This window comes from Scomber scombrus, chromosome 6 (genome assembly GCF_963691925.1).
Source record: "Scomber scombrus chromosome 6, fScoSco1.1, whole genome shotgun sequence".
NCBI lineage: Eukaryota > Metazoa > Chordata > Actinopteri > Scombriformes > Scombridae > Scomber > Scomber scombrus.
The window spans coordinates 27779652-27794500 of NC_084975.1; the positions used below are offsets into that span (position 1 = coordinate 27779652).

At 42.6% G+C, this 14849-nt stretch overlaps 1 protein-coding gene across 1 annotated transcript in view; it reads right to left on the bottom strand.

The window, feature by feature from the left end:
• The window catches only part of LOC133981750 (spondin-1-like), a 96651-nt gene extending 84231 nt beyond the window's left edge, over positions 1-12420 (bottom strand). Inside the window, exons 1-2 of the mRNA XM_062420592.1 lie at positions 12098-12420; positions 10803-10909 (exon numbers count right to left, since the gene is read on the bottom strand). Coding sequence (XP_062276576.1) covers positions 10803-10909; positions 12098-12323 — 333 coding nt within the window. The 5' untranslated portion in view covers positions 12324-12420. The remainder of the gene's footprint in view (positions 1-10802; positions 10910-12097) is intronic.
• Positions 12421-14849: the final 2429 nt, after the last annotated feature.

Sequence of the window (14849 nt, forward strand, 5' to 3'; positions counted from 1 at the left end):
AGCTTTGTATAATAACAGCCTTGTGTATTCAAGATGCGTCGATCCCAGTCCCTGAAGTAGTTGGACCTTGTCAGACATTTTAAAAGACTAAACACACAGACACACACATGCACACATGGCCTATGACCTTGTTGCTAGTGTTCTCCAGCTGCCTCAGCTCAACAATAACAATGACCTAAGATTCAGTCCCAGTGTCCTCATAGGACATAAAGAGAGAGAAGAAAGTCACAGAAAGCTCTTTCTTTCCTTCTTTTACATTTTATTTCTTTCACAAACACCCCTTTTTATTCCACAAACACAACATCCACACAAAAGTACACATATGCACAGATCTGGAAACGTGTGTGTGTGTGTGTGTGTGTGTGTGTGTGTGTGTGTGTGTGTGTGTGTCTGTGTGTGACAGACACACACACACACACACACACACACACTACTCTGCATTTCTGTGTTGACTTCCCCATGCCTCCTTATTCACTGTTTGGTTTACTTTGTGTCACCAAGTCTCAAGTTCTGTCAGTCAAAAGCAGACACAAACAACTGGCTAAAAAGCACATGAAGAAAAAGAGAGAAAGAGATGGAGCGTGGGGGGAGACATAACAAAGATAAGGACAGAAAAGGCGCGAAAGACACATAAAAGAAGAGGAAGGCGTAGACTTAAAGAATAGACAGACTGAGATTTCTTTAAGAGAGGGTAATATGGAGATAGAACAGGTCTAAGATGATACATTGAAATGGAAACTGCACAAGGATAATACTTAAATAAAGAGCTTATGTCTAGACATAAGAAAAACAGTTTATTTTTTGTAATGAAAGTGAGCTTTCAGATATACATTTACCCGCTTACCATCTAAAGCAACGGCACAACAGTGACAGAGAGAATGAATGGGATGGGATGGGTGTCCATCACTGTGTTCTCTAAGACTGCATTTGTCCTCTGGAAAACTGCAGCATGTGTGATAATGTTGGTATTAATACAATTAAGACAGTAAATCAAAACCAGAGTCATGGTAGTCTAATCCCAAGTAATGTTCCACATTACGAGGGTCAATGCCAAGTCAAGGCAGACAAGACCCACGTCAGAACAGGCATGTTTGAACTCATGACAGTTCGGTACAAGGTCGGTACAGTCATAGATGGCAAGTCAAGACAGGCAAGTCCCTACTTTAGTTATGTGAGTCCTAAACACTGGGCTCCAAGTCAAAAGGGTCGATTCCAAACTCAAACCTGTCATGTCCCAAATCATCATAGAAGTCATATCTCAAGTCCTGTTCCAGGTCAGGATAGTGAAAGCCAAGTCAAGACAGGCAAGTCCCAAGTCAGGGCAGGCCTGTTTGAATACGAGACATTGAAGTCCAGAGTCAACATAGGTGAACCAATTAAATCCAAAGTCAACACAGTCAAGTGCCATGTGAAAGACAATGTTTAATCCTGAAATGCCTACACACTCTAGTCCAAGGCAAATCGGAGTCAAATTCAAGACAAGCAAAACCCAAGTTAAGTGCCAAGTCAGGACAGTAAAGTTTCAATTCAAAGTCAAGATAGTGAAAGCCAGGTCAAGACACTAAGTCCCAAGTCGAAATAGTTAGGCCCCTAGACTAAACTTTAGGTTCCAAGTCATAGATTCAGTTTTTCTGTATTAACGTTAAACTTTAAAATAGAAATCCAGTTTAGGACTGGAAAGTCAACATTTAAGACCGACCCAAGTCAGGACAGGCATGTCTGAACGCAAGACAGTCAAGTCCCAAATTGACTTACTCAAGCCAATTAAATCCCAAGTTAAGACAGTCAAGCTACATGTCAAGACAGCTAAGTCCAAGGTTAAGTCCCAAGTCAAGACAATCAAATCCTACTGTAGGTCCAGACAACAAACAGGTAAGTTCCAGGTCATGTGAACATGTGAACAATACTTGGCTGCATGTAAACCGTCCATCCAGTGGGAGAGTATCAGTTTGGTAGTTTGCCTGTGCTCTCTTTGCCGCTGGTCTAGAAATGATGACTTCAATTGTGTTTTACAGTGGGGATATGAAGTCATTCAAGTCACCAAGCTCAGGCCCCGGTGAAGTTGAGTCGTTGCTGATGTCTAAACTGAGTCCTATTCTTTCTTTTTTTTTATTTCATCAAAGAAAATAATTCGGGGTCATCGGTCGAGTCTGACTCACGTCCAGGTCACACGGTTAAAATTTCAAGCTATATTCTTCCATCACTCGTTAAAGGGTGTCTGTGAGAGATGGAGGGACAGACAGAAAGAGAGACAGGAAAAGAGAGAGAGGTAGAGAGAGAGTGTGGGAAGACTGGCAAAGGAGCGTTTGTTTTCACTGCAGAGGCTGGCATGTCTGTGTGTGTCCACGGTTTGTCTATCTCAATCTCTTTCCCTCAATCTCTCGCTCTCTGTTGAGACGGTAAACACAGATGCTTCAGAGTGCCTGCACAAGCAAACGCCGGGCCCTGTTCAAACACACACACACACACACACACACACACACACACACACACACACACACACACACACACACACACACACACACACACACACACACACACACACACACACACACACACACACACACACACACACACACACACACAAAGAGACTGAAAGCTGGAGACAGACAAAGGCGAACCCAGGCTGGAACAGACACCCAGTATCCCTGGAGAAAACTGATGATAAGAGTGTTATTAGTGTGTGTGTGTGTGTGTGTGTGTGTGTGTGTGTGTGTGTGTGTGTGTGTGCATGTGGGCGGTGTACGCACTCATTGCAGGTTACTAATTAAATGCAAAGCAGTTACAAAGGAGTGAATACAGTTACAACCTTTGGGGACTTGAGTGCGGAGATGAGACCTTTCAGAGGAGAAACACAGACAGACAGATAGATCGAAATGTCACGCTAACGCTCCAAGATGAGCTTATTTCAGAAAGTAACGAAGTTCTCCTGCTTCGATGAAGACCTTGGAGGCTCCGCCATTTTGCCTTGAGCTTTCTATCAATCAAAGCCATACTATTACTGCAGAATACCGCTGAGATCTTGAGGCTATCACCAATATTGCATCATATTACATTTTGTGTCTGAGCCACCCAACCAAGGCAGCGGTGTCACACATCCAAACAGCTACTCTATAAAAAAACTGTGTGTGTGTGTATGTGTGTGTGTGTGTGTGTGTGTGTGCAGGTTTATTTCCAAGCAAATGGAGCCAATTCTTTGGCTTTTGGCGTTCAATTACACAAAACAACATCGGAGAAAAGGGAGTGTATTGTTCAATGGGTCTGTTTAATGTAAAAATAACCCCAAAGCTCTTTCTAAAAAGCACTTTGTTTTACAGCTATATGCACATTTTTAGAGTTACAATTCTTTATAGAGGTGAATCTAAGAGAATTTTTACATACTACAAGGTATAATGCTGTCGTTGCTGTCAAACCCGAGGAGAGTGTGTGCATGTGTGTTTGTGTCTTGTCTCCGTTCATGCAGACAAATGATACATTTGACTTTTAAAGGAAGCTCGGATGATTTCTTTCCTGCATTTCTTTCAGTCTGTCATGTCCTTTTTCTCATCTCTGTTCTTCTTGTGCGAGAGCTCTGACGTTATCGGGGGGGGGGGGGTTCGGTGTGAAAAGCTCTGACAATAACAGGAGAGTCTGACACCTCGACTAAAGAGCGTACTCAGGGAAATGGGCTAGAATCACACATCGAGATACGCAAATGCAACGTGGTAAAGGCAAAGACTGTTCATAACATGGGCTGGCCATTTACACGCACCGAGAACTCAATTTTTCTACCTGAAGTGTGGTTTTTCCCTGTCTTGTCACTGAACCTGAATAATCCAGTAAACATACAGCATTTACTGACTGCTGTGTGCAAATAAAAGTAAACCTGTATTAAAACAAGCAACCGGTATCATCATTTCTTTGCCCTCAAAGACACGTCAAGCCATGTGCTTAATCTGACATCTGCTTTGAGTTGCAGAGATAAAACATCTCCAATTTCAAAACACAACTTCATATTTTCTCCACGCGAGTTCCGTTCAAGTTTTTTTTTTTCTTTTTAAATCAGTAAATTAGTAACCGCCGTGATTCACTGGCATGTTGACGTTCTCTCTTAGACAAACAAAACCCTCTGGCTCCCCCGGTGTTATATTCAACTCGTGGCTAATGAGAGTGACGGGTGTAGCTCGGAGCCAAATTATTTCATTTTCTTTTGTGGCATTGGATGGAGCTGTTTTCTTCCGAGGACTGATGGATGCTGGTTCTTGGTTTATGAATGGCAGCAGGGAGCTTCACTCGTACCACAGTTTCATGTAAACAATTTAACCTTAATAACATTCTAACCTCAGAGTACGGCCAATATTTTTTCTGAACAAGTAAACATGGCCTTTGTGTATGTGTGTTCATGCAGGCTATGTGTGTATGTGTGTGTGTGTGTGTGTGTGTGTGTGTGTGTGTGTGTGTGTGTGTGTGTGTGTCTGTGTGTGTGTGTGTTTGCATGCATGTCTATTTTCCAGCCTGCTATAGCCCACTCAGTTTGTTTATGACATTGTCAATGAGAAACAGCATGAATAAACTAGACAAGCGCCCGCTCAGATCAAGGTTGAGTCACAGAGCTATTGAGACGGCAACAGTCCTCCTCAATATGCTTTCTGCTTCCAAACACTAAAAGTGTTTGTGCAGTAATGTTTTCCCGCTGTAAAGAACCAAGGTTGAGTTTCCAGTTGAAGTTTAACAATGCCTCCAATTTGATTCTGCTTGCGTTCTATCAGACTTAATGTTTGTGGGTGGGAAGCCAGTGAGGGATCAGTCATTGCTGCTGTATTAGTGACATCTACTTGTTGGTCCGGACGTGTATGAATACAGACAACTCTCTTTTGCTCTACCACATGTGAATGAACCTCAACCCTACTCTGGCTACAGGGAGTTTGGGAACATGACATCATCAACAGCACCTCGACCATCTTTGCAAGACAGAATGTTTTGTCTTGCAAAGTCTGTGTTTTTACAGAAGTGTAGCTCCCACTCTCCAATCCCACCCCCCACCACCCTTGCATTATTATACTATTATATTATCATTATATCAGTGGTGTAAAATGATCGTCAAATGACTATAATATTGTTTATCACGATTATTTCTGAGACAATATATCGTGCAACAAAAGTAGTTATCGTGACAGGCCTAGTTGGCATTTGGCTTGAAGATCTGTACCCACCCATTTGTAAAATGGGCATGGACGTTTAAAGATTTAAAAAATGTAATCGTGGTGTTAAGTGCTAATGGCAAAAACCAGATACACACCAACATCAGTAGTTGTAACGGGTGGCAAGCTGTCAAGATCCTTGGCCTTTCCTTGGGTACAATGGATGTATAGCTTGTTGCATTATCTGTGATATAGATTATCATAGTGGCCATTTATGTATATAAAAATGCTTTGCACTTGACTGTAAAAATCTATTACTCTCACATTCCTTACATGAAATTGCAAAACCCCTCAAAATGATTTGTCACCTCCCTGAGCTCATTTTCTCAGACACTTGAAGAACCACAACGGAGTCCCTAAAGAATTGCGGAGTGCAGTAAATAGGAAATAGTGGCCTCACACTCACAGTCTTGATGCATTATGTATTTAATAAGCCATGATCAGTGCAATCAGCGCAGAGCACGGCATTATTTACGCGAACCTCAAGCATTTGCAACAACCAGCTTGTCAAGCATAACAAATAAATAAACTGTTCAGTGAAAGTTACTTGAAGATGTCCTTGTGAACTCCTCTTAATCATGAATCAGGGAGGGGAGCAGGACTTATGGTGCTTATAGAGGCAAAAATTATGTTAGGATCACATTTGAGTGTGATTATACTACATATCAGATCACCATCATTTCAACCCTAAACACATCCTACATGTCCTCTTCTTTAAAGCCCTCTAAGCTCTGCTTGACTTATGTAATTGCTTCGATGTAAAACCGATGACTTAGCTGTGCCACTTTAAACTGATTTGGTTTGTTTATCCCCAGCTAAACTCAGAACCCTAGATAATCTGTGCAAGAAAAAAAAGGAGATAATATCTCATGTCTGCTCATCTCTCCCCTTATCCAAACAAACTCCTCTTGTCTCCCTGAGCAATAACACGTTGCTGGCCTAGATAAATACGACCCACGTCCCACACCAATGCAAAGGGGGCTGGGAAAAGCACACATGCAGACCCACACGTATACACACACATGCCCATTCGGTGCATATACATATATATATAAGTACAAAGAAGCACATTCCCAACTAAACAATGACTTGCAGACTCAGAGGGATATATGCATACATACTCTCTATGCTCTGACACATTAAGACAGAAGTCCTTTAATGGTAGTAATGGGGACAAAGAGCAGATTATTGCTTAAGCAGAAAAAAACAATGAGCAGTGACTCTTGCGGTTGTGGTGTTTTAGTGAAACAGCAGGCGGGCACATTCCAGGACGGACGCCAGAAACAACCGAAGTACCAGAGAGCGAGCAGGAGAGAGAGAGAGCAGCCGTACAGGGAACCACAACTGTGTTCATTTGGCTCCTCTTCCACTGCACAATAACAATCATGACATGGCAAAAAAAACTAGCTGCATAATTAACTCGCGGAAAAATAAACTGTCAGGAATATGAATTGTTGTATAAACTTCACTTTACATAAGTATTATTATGTAAACCTCTCTGATTAAAAAAGACGCCGAGTTTGATGGATTGAGGTCGTTTAGATTAAAAGAGCCTGACCGACTGTCATGCTCCGTCTCCTCTTATCGACCCGCTAATATAACTGGGACTAAGAGGGACGCCCATTTAATAAATCAAATCATTGTAAAACTCATTTCTGTGTTCTATTTGAACCTAACGTGAAGTTTCTACAGAGATAACATTGTGGCTCAAGAAAGCTTTTCGGAACTTTTCGGAACTAAGTATATTCTTTTAAAACATTTGACAATGATTTGGCAGCGGCAGTTATCTCCAGAGGCCTTAATCGTTTTCCACATGTGGATGAAAGTGTCTATTACAGCTGTCAATTAAAGAGCGAGGAGTGTCTGATGGATTTGCCAATATATATTAAACAGACTGCAGAGCCAGACTGTCAACTTTAATTCTGCTGGAGCTCAGCCTACAACGTTCCAGCCTCCGCTCTGCTCCGCTCCTGGCCTCCGTCTGACTCGGGACTCCGTCGGGACTGCGAGGTTGAGACTGGCGAGTGTGTTTATTGTGCGGGAGAGCAGGAATCAAATAGAGCAGAGTGAGCCTGAAGTGTTTAAACTAAAACGATCCGAGCATGTCGACAACACTTTGTGACTGACCGGCTGCTTTTCCAGAGTGGACGTGTCTTAAAATGTCCTTAATTGTGTCTCAGACAAAAAGCAAAAATCCTACTAAAGACACATTTTTGCACATAATTTGTTTTAATTATCAGTTTTCATTCTCAAATGTCACTGAATTAATTTATGGCACTGTTATCAGGCCTGTCACAAACTACTTTTGTTGGACGATATATTGTCTCAGAATCGCGATAAACGATATTATTGTCATTTGAAGATCATTTTATACCAATGATATAATGATAATATGATAGCATAATGATGCAAGAGGGGTTGGAGTGGGATCGGAGAAGGGGGCTACGCTTCCTAAAAAACACAGACTGCCATTATGGGTCAGGAAAAAGTTATTTACATTTAATTCCATATAAGCGATGCTGCTCACTTCTGCAGTCTCCACTCAGGACGTGAACAGTGAGGAATGGAGGACACTACTTGCTTAGCCAATGTGACATGAATAGCCTCTTAGCTGTTAAGTGTGGTAATATTGAGGTAAAAAAAAAAAAGATCGAGGTCAAGTCCATGTATCATACGATAAGTCCATATATAGATATGATGATGTTGATAATTACGTTATTGTACGATTAGTCGATAATTATTGTGACAGGCCTAGCATTTGTAAAGCTATGTGTACACTAGTAAAGAATGTTCATAATTTAAGAGGAAGGAAGTGTTGGAGATCAGACCTCAGAGCTGATGCTGCTGTGAGACGTCAAACCTCAGCCAGCCATCAAGAGCTTATATCATATATGAAGTGAAAAATGCAGCTAATGAGGAAAATAATCAATGTAGTTTTTTTTAAGCTGCAGAATTTGGATTAAAAAATACACATGAGATACATGTGCCAGTTTTCTATTTGAATCAATGCAGCATTTCTAGGGAAACATTTCCATAATTGTCCATCTTGCAATTATTATAAGTTCCAGCATTCACTAATGACTTGTTCTTTGGCCCGTGGCTGATCTTTCAACTGCATTTTCTTTAAATTTGGTAAAATCCCAACTGAAAACTTCCTTGGTGAAAGTAAGGAATTCATGAACGGATCAGTTACTTCTAGATAAAGTCAACGAGGAGTGAGCTTCTAACTTTGTGGCAACTCTTTCCTGTTTCAATCTGATATTACTCCCCCGTGCACAAAGCCGGGTCCATAAAGAAATCCTTTTTCCAGTTTGGTGTAGGAGAACTGGACTGACCTCTGGGATGGAACAGCGACTGTGAGCCAGGCCTTATCTCCCCACATCAGTGGTCAAACTTTAATAATGAATGGGAGCAAATCCCCACAGCCAGGATCCAAAATTCTGCAGAAAGCCTTCAGTGGAGATCACTGTAACAGCAGCAGATTCATGCTCACAGTTTGGGAATGCGTCTCGTGTTGGGTTGACTTACTTTCAGCCGTACAGTGTACATTACACTCAGTTGCCAGTTTATATTATGTCCACCTCGGCTATAACGTACGCACGCTAACACGACAGCGCTCCGATAAATCCCTCAAGATTCAAGATGTTTATTGTCACTGCGGTTGAACAAGAACACTCCTGTGAAATTCTTTGGCTGGGAGGCTCGGTTACAGAAACCAGTAAATGATAAGCCATGTAAATATAATAAAACATGCAGCAATAAAAAAGCAATAAAAGGCAATAAATAGAAAAACATAATAAATATGGCAATAAAAAGTTTAAAAAACAATAAAACGTGCATGTACAATCATTAGTTAAATATTGCACTTGTGTGTTTGTGTGTTTGTGTGTGTGTGTGTGTGTGTGTGTGTGTGTTTGTGTCCCCTTTACTTGCAGGCTTTTAGCAGATGTCTAATGATGTTAAAAGTTGGGTTTCTCAAAAACACCAGCCGTGTGAGTTGTACTCTACGTGTTTTAGAATAGCTGTCATGAAGAAAAGAGTTTTGCCTGTATGTTCACATGTCAGCTATTAAACTCAGAATCTGTGCGTGAATAGATTCGGGAGAGTGTCGGTGTTCCAGGGATACAAGAACCATGTTGACGGGACATTCTGGGCCTTATGTAATGCCAAAAAGATGATGGTCATAATCTAGATCAAAGTTTTTGGATTACTGTTCCTGTACTGTAATTTTATATGGTGGGAAGTCATGTTCCCATGGAGTCAGTGTGAGTTCACTGTGGCCTATACCTCCATGTTCCTTTAGCTTATTTTTGTTTACATTCTGGCAAATTGTCACCATGAAAAGTCACGAGTGAATCAACTGTTAGCAGTTCCTGTTTGCACTGGGTTTACTGTGACACTGAAGTAAACCCAAAACCTGATGATTCCAGGGGCAGCTACAAAGAGCGCTTTTATTTTTTTACTTCGAATCACATTTATGAACATTTATCTGTGAGCGGGACATCTGAGATATTTATGGCCCTGAGAAATGTAAGTCATTCTCAATTAAAACAAGATGTGAATCATGAAGGAATGGGTTCCTTCACACCAGTCGCATCCCTTGGGTCCAAAAAGGTTCCGACAAGTAGCGTGAAACTGACTATTTTCCCTCACACACCGAAATGGAAACTTGGTCATTGTCACACAAGCCTGCACCAGCTTTGACTGCTTGTTCATTCACATACCACGTATTGATTTGGTCGCCGTAGTTTCTTTCAGTGCTTCATCAATCAAAAACCTGACCGCAGTGGACATTTCACACCACCCACACTGTTTAACTTGCCAACAAATGTTTCCAATATGATTTCTTTCTAAAAGAAGGTTGTTTGTTTAAACCTACATCCGCCATTCAGTTTGCATGTAGGGAAAACAACATGACATGATGTTGAATCAACACTATTATTTGTTTAAAGGTCAGGAGTCTGTTGGGACCGAGAAGCGCAATCTTTCCTCTCCTGTCTTGAAGCAGCTGGTTAGATAAAAGCAGCCTCCTGCTCTGTTTGGTGAGAGTCTGGTTAGGGTTTGCGTGTGGAAACACTGCTGCATATGTGTGTTCCTGTTTACACTGAGCGGGAGGTAATTGAGGAAGTCTGGCTCTCTCTTCGGGAGCTCTCTGCTGCTCAGCGGGAGCTGTGTTACTCCTGAACGCAACATCTCACATCTCTCTCCCCCTGCTTTCTCTCCGACTCCCTCTGTTTATCTCTTTTTCCTCTCTGTCCTCACATGCCTCTTTCCCTCTCCATCATCCTCGCCCTCGTCTTCCTCCCCTTCTTCCGCTGGAGGAAATATCTGCTACTTAGAAAAAGGAAGGATGCCATATCTGCCTCACCCTAAAAGAGCTGCACCAAAGAGGCGGCGGGATTTTTCTTCTCTCCTCCACAACAGTGTTCTAGCTTCATCTGACACCTCTGTCTAACCTCCATATCAGGAGCGGCTAAGTCGACTCCCAGGTGCATTAAAGCATGCAAATGGGTTCATCTTTGTGAACTTTCTCAGAAAGCTCAGAGCGCACTCGGTATGCAGAGACCCCCCCCCCTTTCCCCCTCTCCCTCTCTCTCTCTCTCCACACCTGCTTATCCTTACCTGGAACTGGCCGGTGTAGTCATCATCCGTGGTGCCCTCTCTGCCCTCCTTCAGTGCGATGAGGGTGAAACCTCGGAAATAAGCAGGGCTGGCTGCCAGGAGGACCACTGTAAGAGGGGGGGGGGATAAGAGAAGTGTGTATTCACTCTACAGAGACACTGAGCAGTAAAAGAGGCTTTACATTGACACATCAGGGTCGCGCCGCACGACGCAGGGTCACCCCCGGATGATGCTGAGAAGACGGAAAGCAGCATTCCTGTGAGGGCTGTAAATAGGGGCTTAGCATCTCACCTTTAGAATAGTATAGAGCCTATACTTTTAATGCAGGGAGTCTGGTGAGGAGAGCAGGCCAGGAAGGAAAGCAACATACAGGAATGAGCTGAGTGTGACACCCTCCTTTAATATCATTCTACAAAGAAAAACCTTCTTTTTAAAGGTGATGTAGCATTTTTGCACAACCCCATTTCACTTTAAACTCCCTGCACCGAGAAGGACAACGTCAATATTTGCAATTTTTAAAGAAGGGAACTTATTTGTTACTTAAAGGCAACAGAAGCTTAGGGAATAACTTGTGTCCTTCACAGGTCCCTGATAGCTGATTAGAATGTACCCCCGGATTACTAAATGTGGCGCCACAGCCAAAAACTGCAGGATCTGAAGTAAGATCTCAGTAGGGAGGCTGTGCGAGACAAGGTGACCCTCCAAGGCTTGTGTCAAATCTGGAGCATTTCACATTTCCTTAATATAAAAATCCTGCTCTCCTTTCCCTGGACTTATTTGAATCTATATGTAGAAGCTCTGAATAGAAAAAAGAAGAGAAACTGTTTGTATTTTCAGTTGAAAAGTGCTTATTTGAGAGTTTTTTTCATTAAGTGGCCAAATCCAACAGGCAGGATAGCAACTTTAAATGTGTAGGGGTCAGCTTAATTGGAGCCAGATCTGTGTGTTTGTTTATGTCCACTTGCATACAGGGAGAGCGGAGGAAGTGAATATAGGTCAGACATTATAACAGTAAGTAGTCCTATCAAAGCGTAACCCTCTCTGCAGGAGCCCGGGTAGACAGACCGACTTGTTTTGGAAATGATGTTCCCCTGAGCTGCAGTTTTCTGATATATTTTTAGAATACTAGGGTCAAATGTTAGTGAGAACATGGTGCATTCATCTACACTCAAGTTTTTCCATGAATAAAATAAAGATAGAAGAGCGCACGTGCAGCGTTTTCCAGCTCCACTTGTTAAATGTGGTGCAGGTTTACGCACAGATTTGGGCAGAAGGAGCTTGAAAACAAACTCTACCTCTGTAGGTGCTGCCAGGCTGGTAGCTTTCTGGGTCCCCATCCATTCTGAGCCTGAACTCGTGGTGCCCATCCTTCCGGGTCCCCTGGGTCTGCGCCCGCAGGATCCGCCCGCAGTACCCGTCCGACCTGCCTCCAGAAGGCTCCTCCACGAAAGCGACAGCGTTGCACACCAAACTCGAGACTAAATAGTACTGCAAAAGCAGCAGATGCAAATACATTCCCATTTTGGAGCCGTGTAGTCCGGAGATGAGTCTACAGTGGCAGTTCAATCAAAAAAAAAAAACAGTAGTAGAAAAAGCGAAACAGTGGACAGAAGATCAGTTCCAGCTCTTTACCCCCCAGGAACTCCCTCCAAACTAACAGCAGCGTCACAACTCAGCGGTAAAGGTGACGAGAGCGAGACGGAGACGAATCCATCCTGAACTGGAGAGGAGCGCGTCTTGGGGCGCACCACAGAGAGAAACGGTGCCGAGAGAGAGAGAGAGAGAGAGAGAGAGAGAGAGAGAGAGAGAGAGAGAGAGAGAGAGAGAGAGAGAGAGAGAGAGAGAGAGAGAGAGAGAGAGAGAGAGAGAGAGAGCGAGAGAGAGCGAGAGAGAGCGAGAGAGAGACGCTGCCGTTGCTGCTGCGCCCGGATCACCGTGGTGTTGATAAGTGAGCCTGGAAGCAGCGGGGGGCCGTCAAATAACCGAGCGGCTGTCTCCTTGACTTGATGTGAGGGAAGATCCAAACGGGAGTTCCGCACTATAATAAGAGCCAGCCACCCCCTCTTACACACACACACACACACTAAACACGCTGGCTGTGTGTGTGTCTCACACATGGAGCTGCCTCTTAGGGAGGAAAATACAAATATTGTACCTGATGTGCTAATACGACAACTGTGTTTGACTTCATGGGAATTGAAAGACACGAATAAACTGGTATGATCATTACAAACTAAAGTGAGTGTAGTTATATTCAAAGTGAATGAGGAATACGGTTCCGTTTGTGAATCCTAATCTGTGCGCATTTACGCAAAATTTTCTCCATAATTACCCTACTTCATGGACAAATGCACGAATATGACTTCATTTTCTGCTCTGTATAGTGACTAATGTTGGCTACGTGGAGATTTAAAGACTTAGACTTACATTTTAGATTTCAAGAGGGTTATTGTCAACTAAACAGTGGGCAGCAAAAGTTTACTTGTCGCATTTACGCACAGGACGAATTTATCGCGATTTAAGGGGAAAAAAGAGAAATCACCATCACTTGCATACAAGCATTTGATGCTGTGTGGTTATAAATATAAAGCAAATGCTCTTCCTAACAACTAACTTCAAATATGGATCCATTCTACTAGCCTTTAACAGAAGGAGCTCCACTATAACCTGCTGTGTATATATGTGATTATTTCCATATGGATTACACACACATTCTTCTACACGAACATCTGGTGTGTGTGATGCATCCTCTCTGCTCTCCTCGCACACTGACTATAATCCCTCTTGTAAACACTTCTAGATACACACTCGCTCACATTGGGAGTGAACAGTGTGTGTGGCGGCCAGCAGGTGTCGCAAGAGTATCTTTACACCCCTCAGGTCGTCTGGAGCTACTTAGTAAATTTGTCACTCTTCCTCATCACTGCAACCCCCTTTACTCTTCCATCTCCTCAACTTTTATTATGGTGTATAGAAAAGTACAGAAGGTGGGGGGGGTTGGATTATGGAAATTCGGGGTTTAAGGTCTCATATTAAATGTGTAGTTTGGAGCAGGCTGACGCAAGAAAGTTGAAGGTAGATGATATTTTGATCTATTTCCCTTATGGCATTTTGCAATCCTCCTTTTCTGACATAATTACAAAGAAACATGCACAAGTTGGATTCACTTCAACTGTCCTTGTTTATCTTAAACACTACTACAATCAGGATCGATGTCAGTGTTTTTTAGTTTAAAAAATGTGTGTGGGTTTATGTGTAAATAATAAAACCCACACGGAAATAAACTGAATGAAATAAACTGGCTTTGTTTCCGCATTGCCAGACATGTCTGTGTTTTCATGCATGTGTGTGTGTGCCTAAACCGGTGTGTGTGTGTGTGTGTGTGTGTGTGTGTGTGCCTAAACCTGGGATGTATTACCTAACTGAAAACTCCTCTCAGTGCTGGAGATGGTTAAACTAACAGCATCAGCCTGCATGTCTCTGTGTGATGGATCCCATCTGGAGTGACTGCACTATAAACTGTCTGACGGATGGCTGACGTCTGGAGTGTACCCTTGACCGAGATTTGGAGTCTAAAAAAACAACCCACCGACCTTTCCGGAATGAAAACAACCTGTTTGCACACCAGCCAGTAACATTCCTGAATTCAAAAATCCAACTTTTTTTTTCTTTCTTGGGTGTGAAATCTTCAACTCTGTCCACTAGAACGTCATCGCCAAGGGGAAGTTTTATCTTATTCAAAATTCACATTCAGGCTTGTTTACTGGCTCAGGGTAGTTTTCTTTACTCATATCACCTACATATTTGAAGTAAGACATATTCACCAGAGTGCGAAATAGTCTGCCTCCTGTCCTGCAGCCGCTCTGATAACACACGCATTTGTCTTTTGTCAACTTGCCTGCTTAAATAAGACTTTCATAAAGGTAATTTGGTTCTGATGCAGGAAGCGCAGGCCAAAAGGGTGTGATAAATATGAACATTGCACTGATCTTAGTGTGTGGACATCATTTCCTATAATGCCTCAATATTGTGCTCAAGTGTGTAATA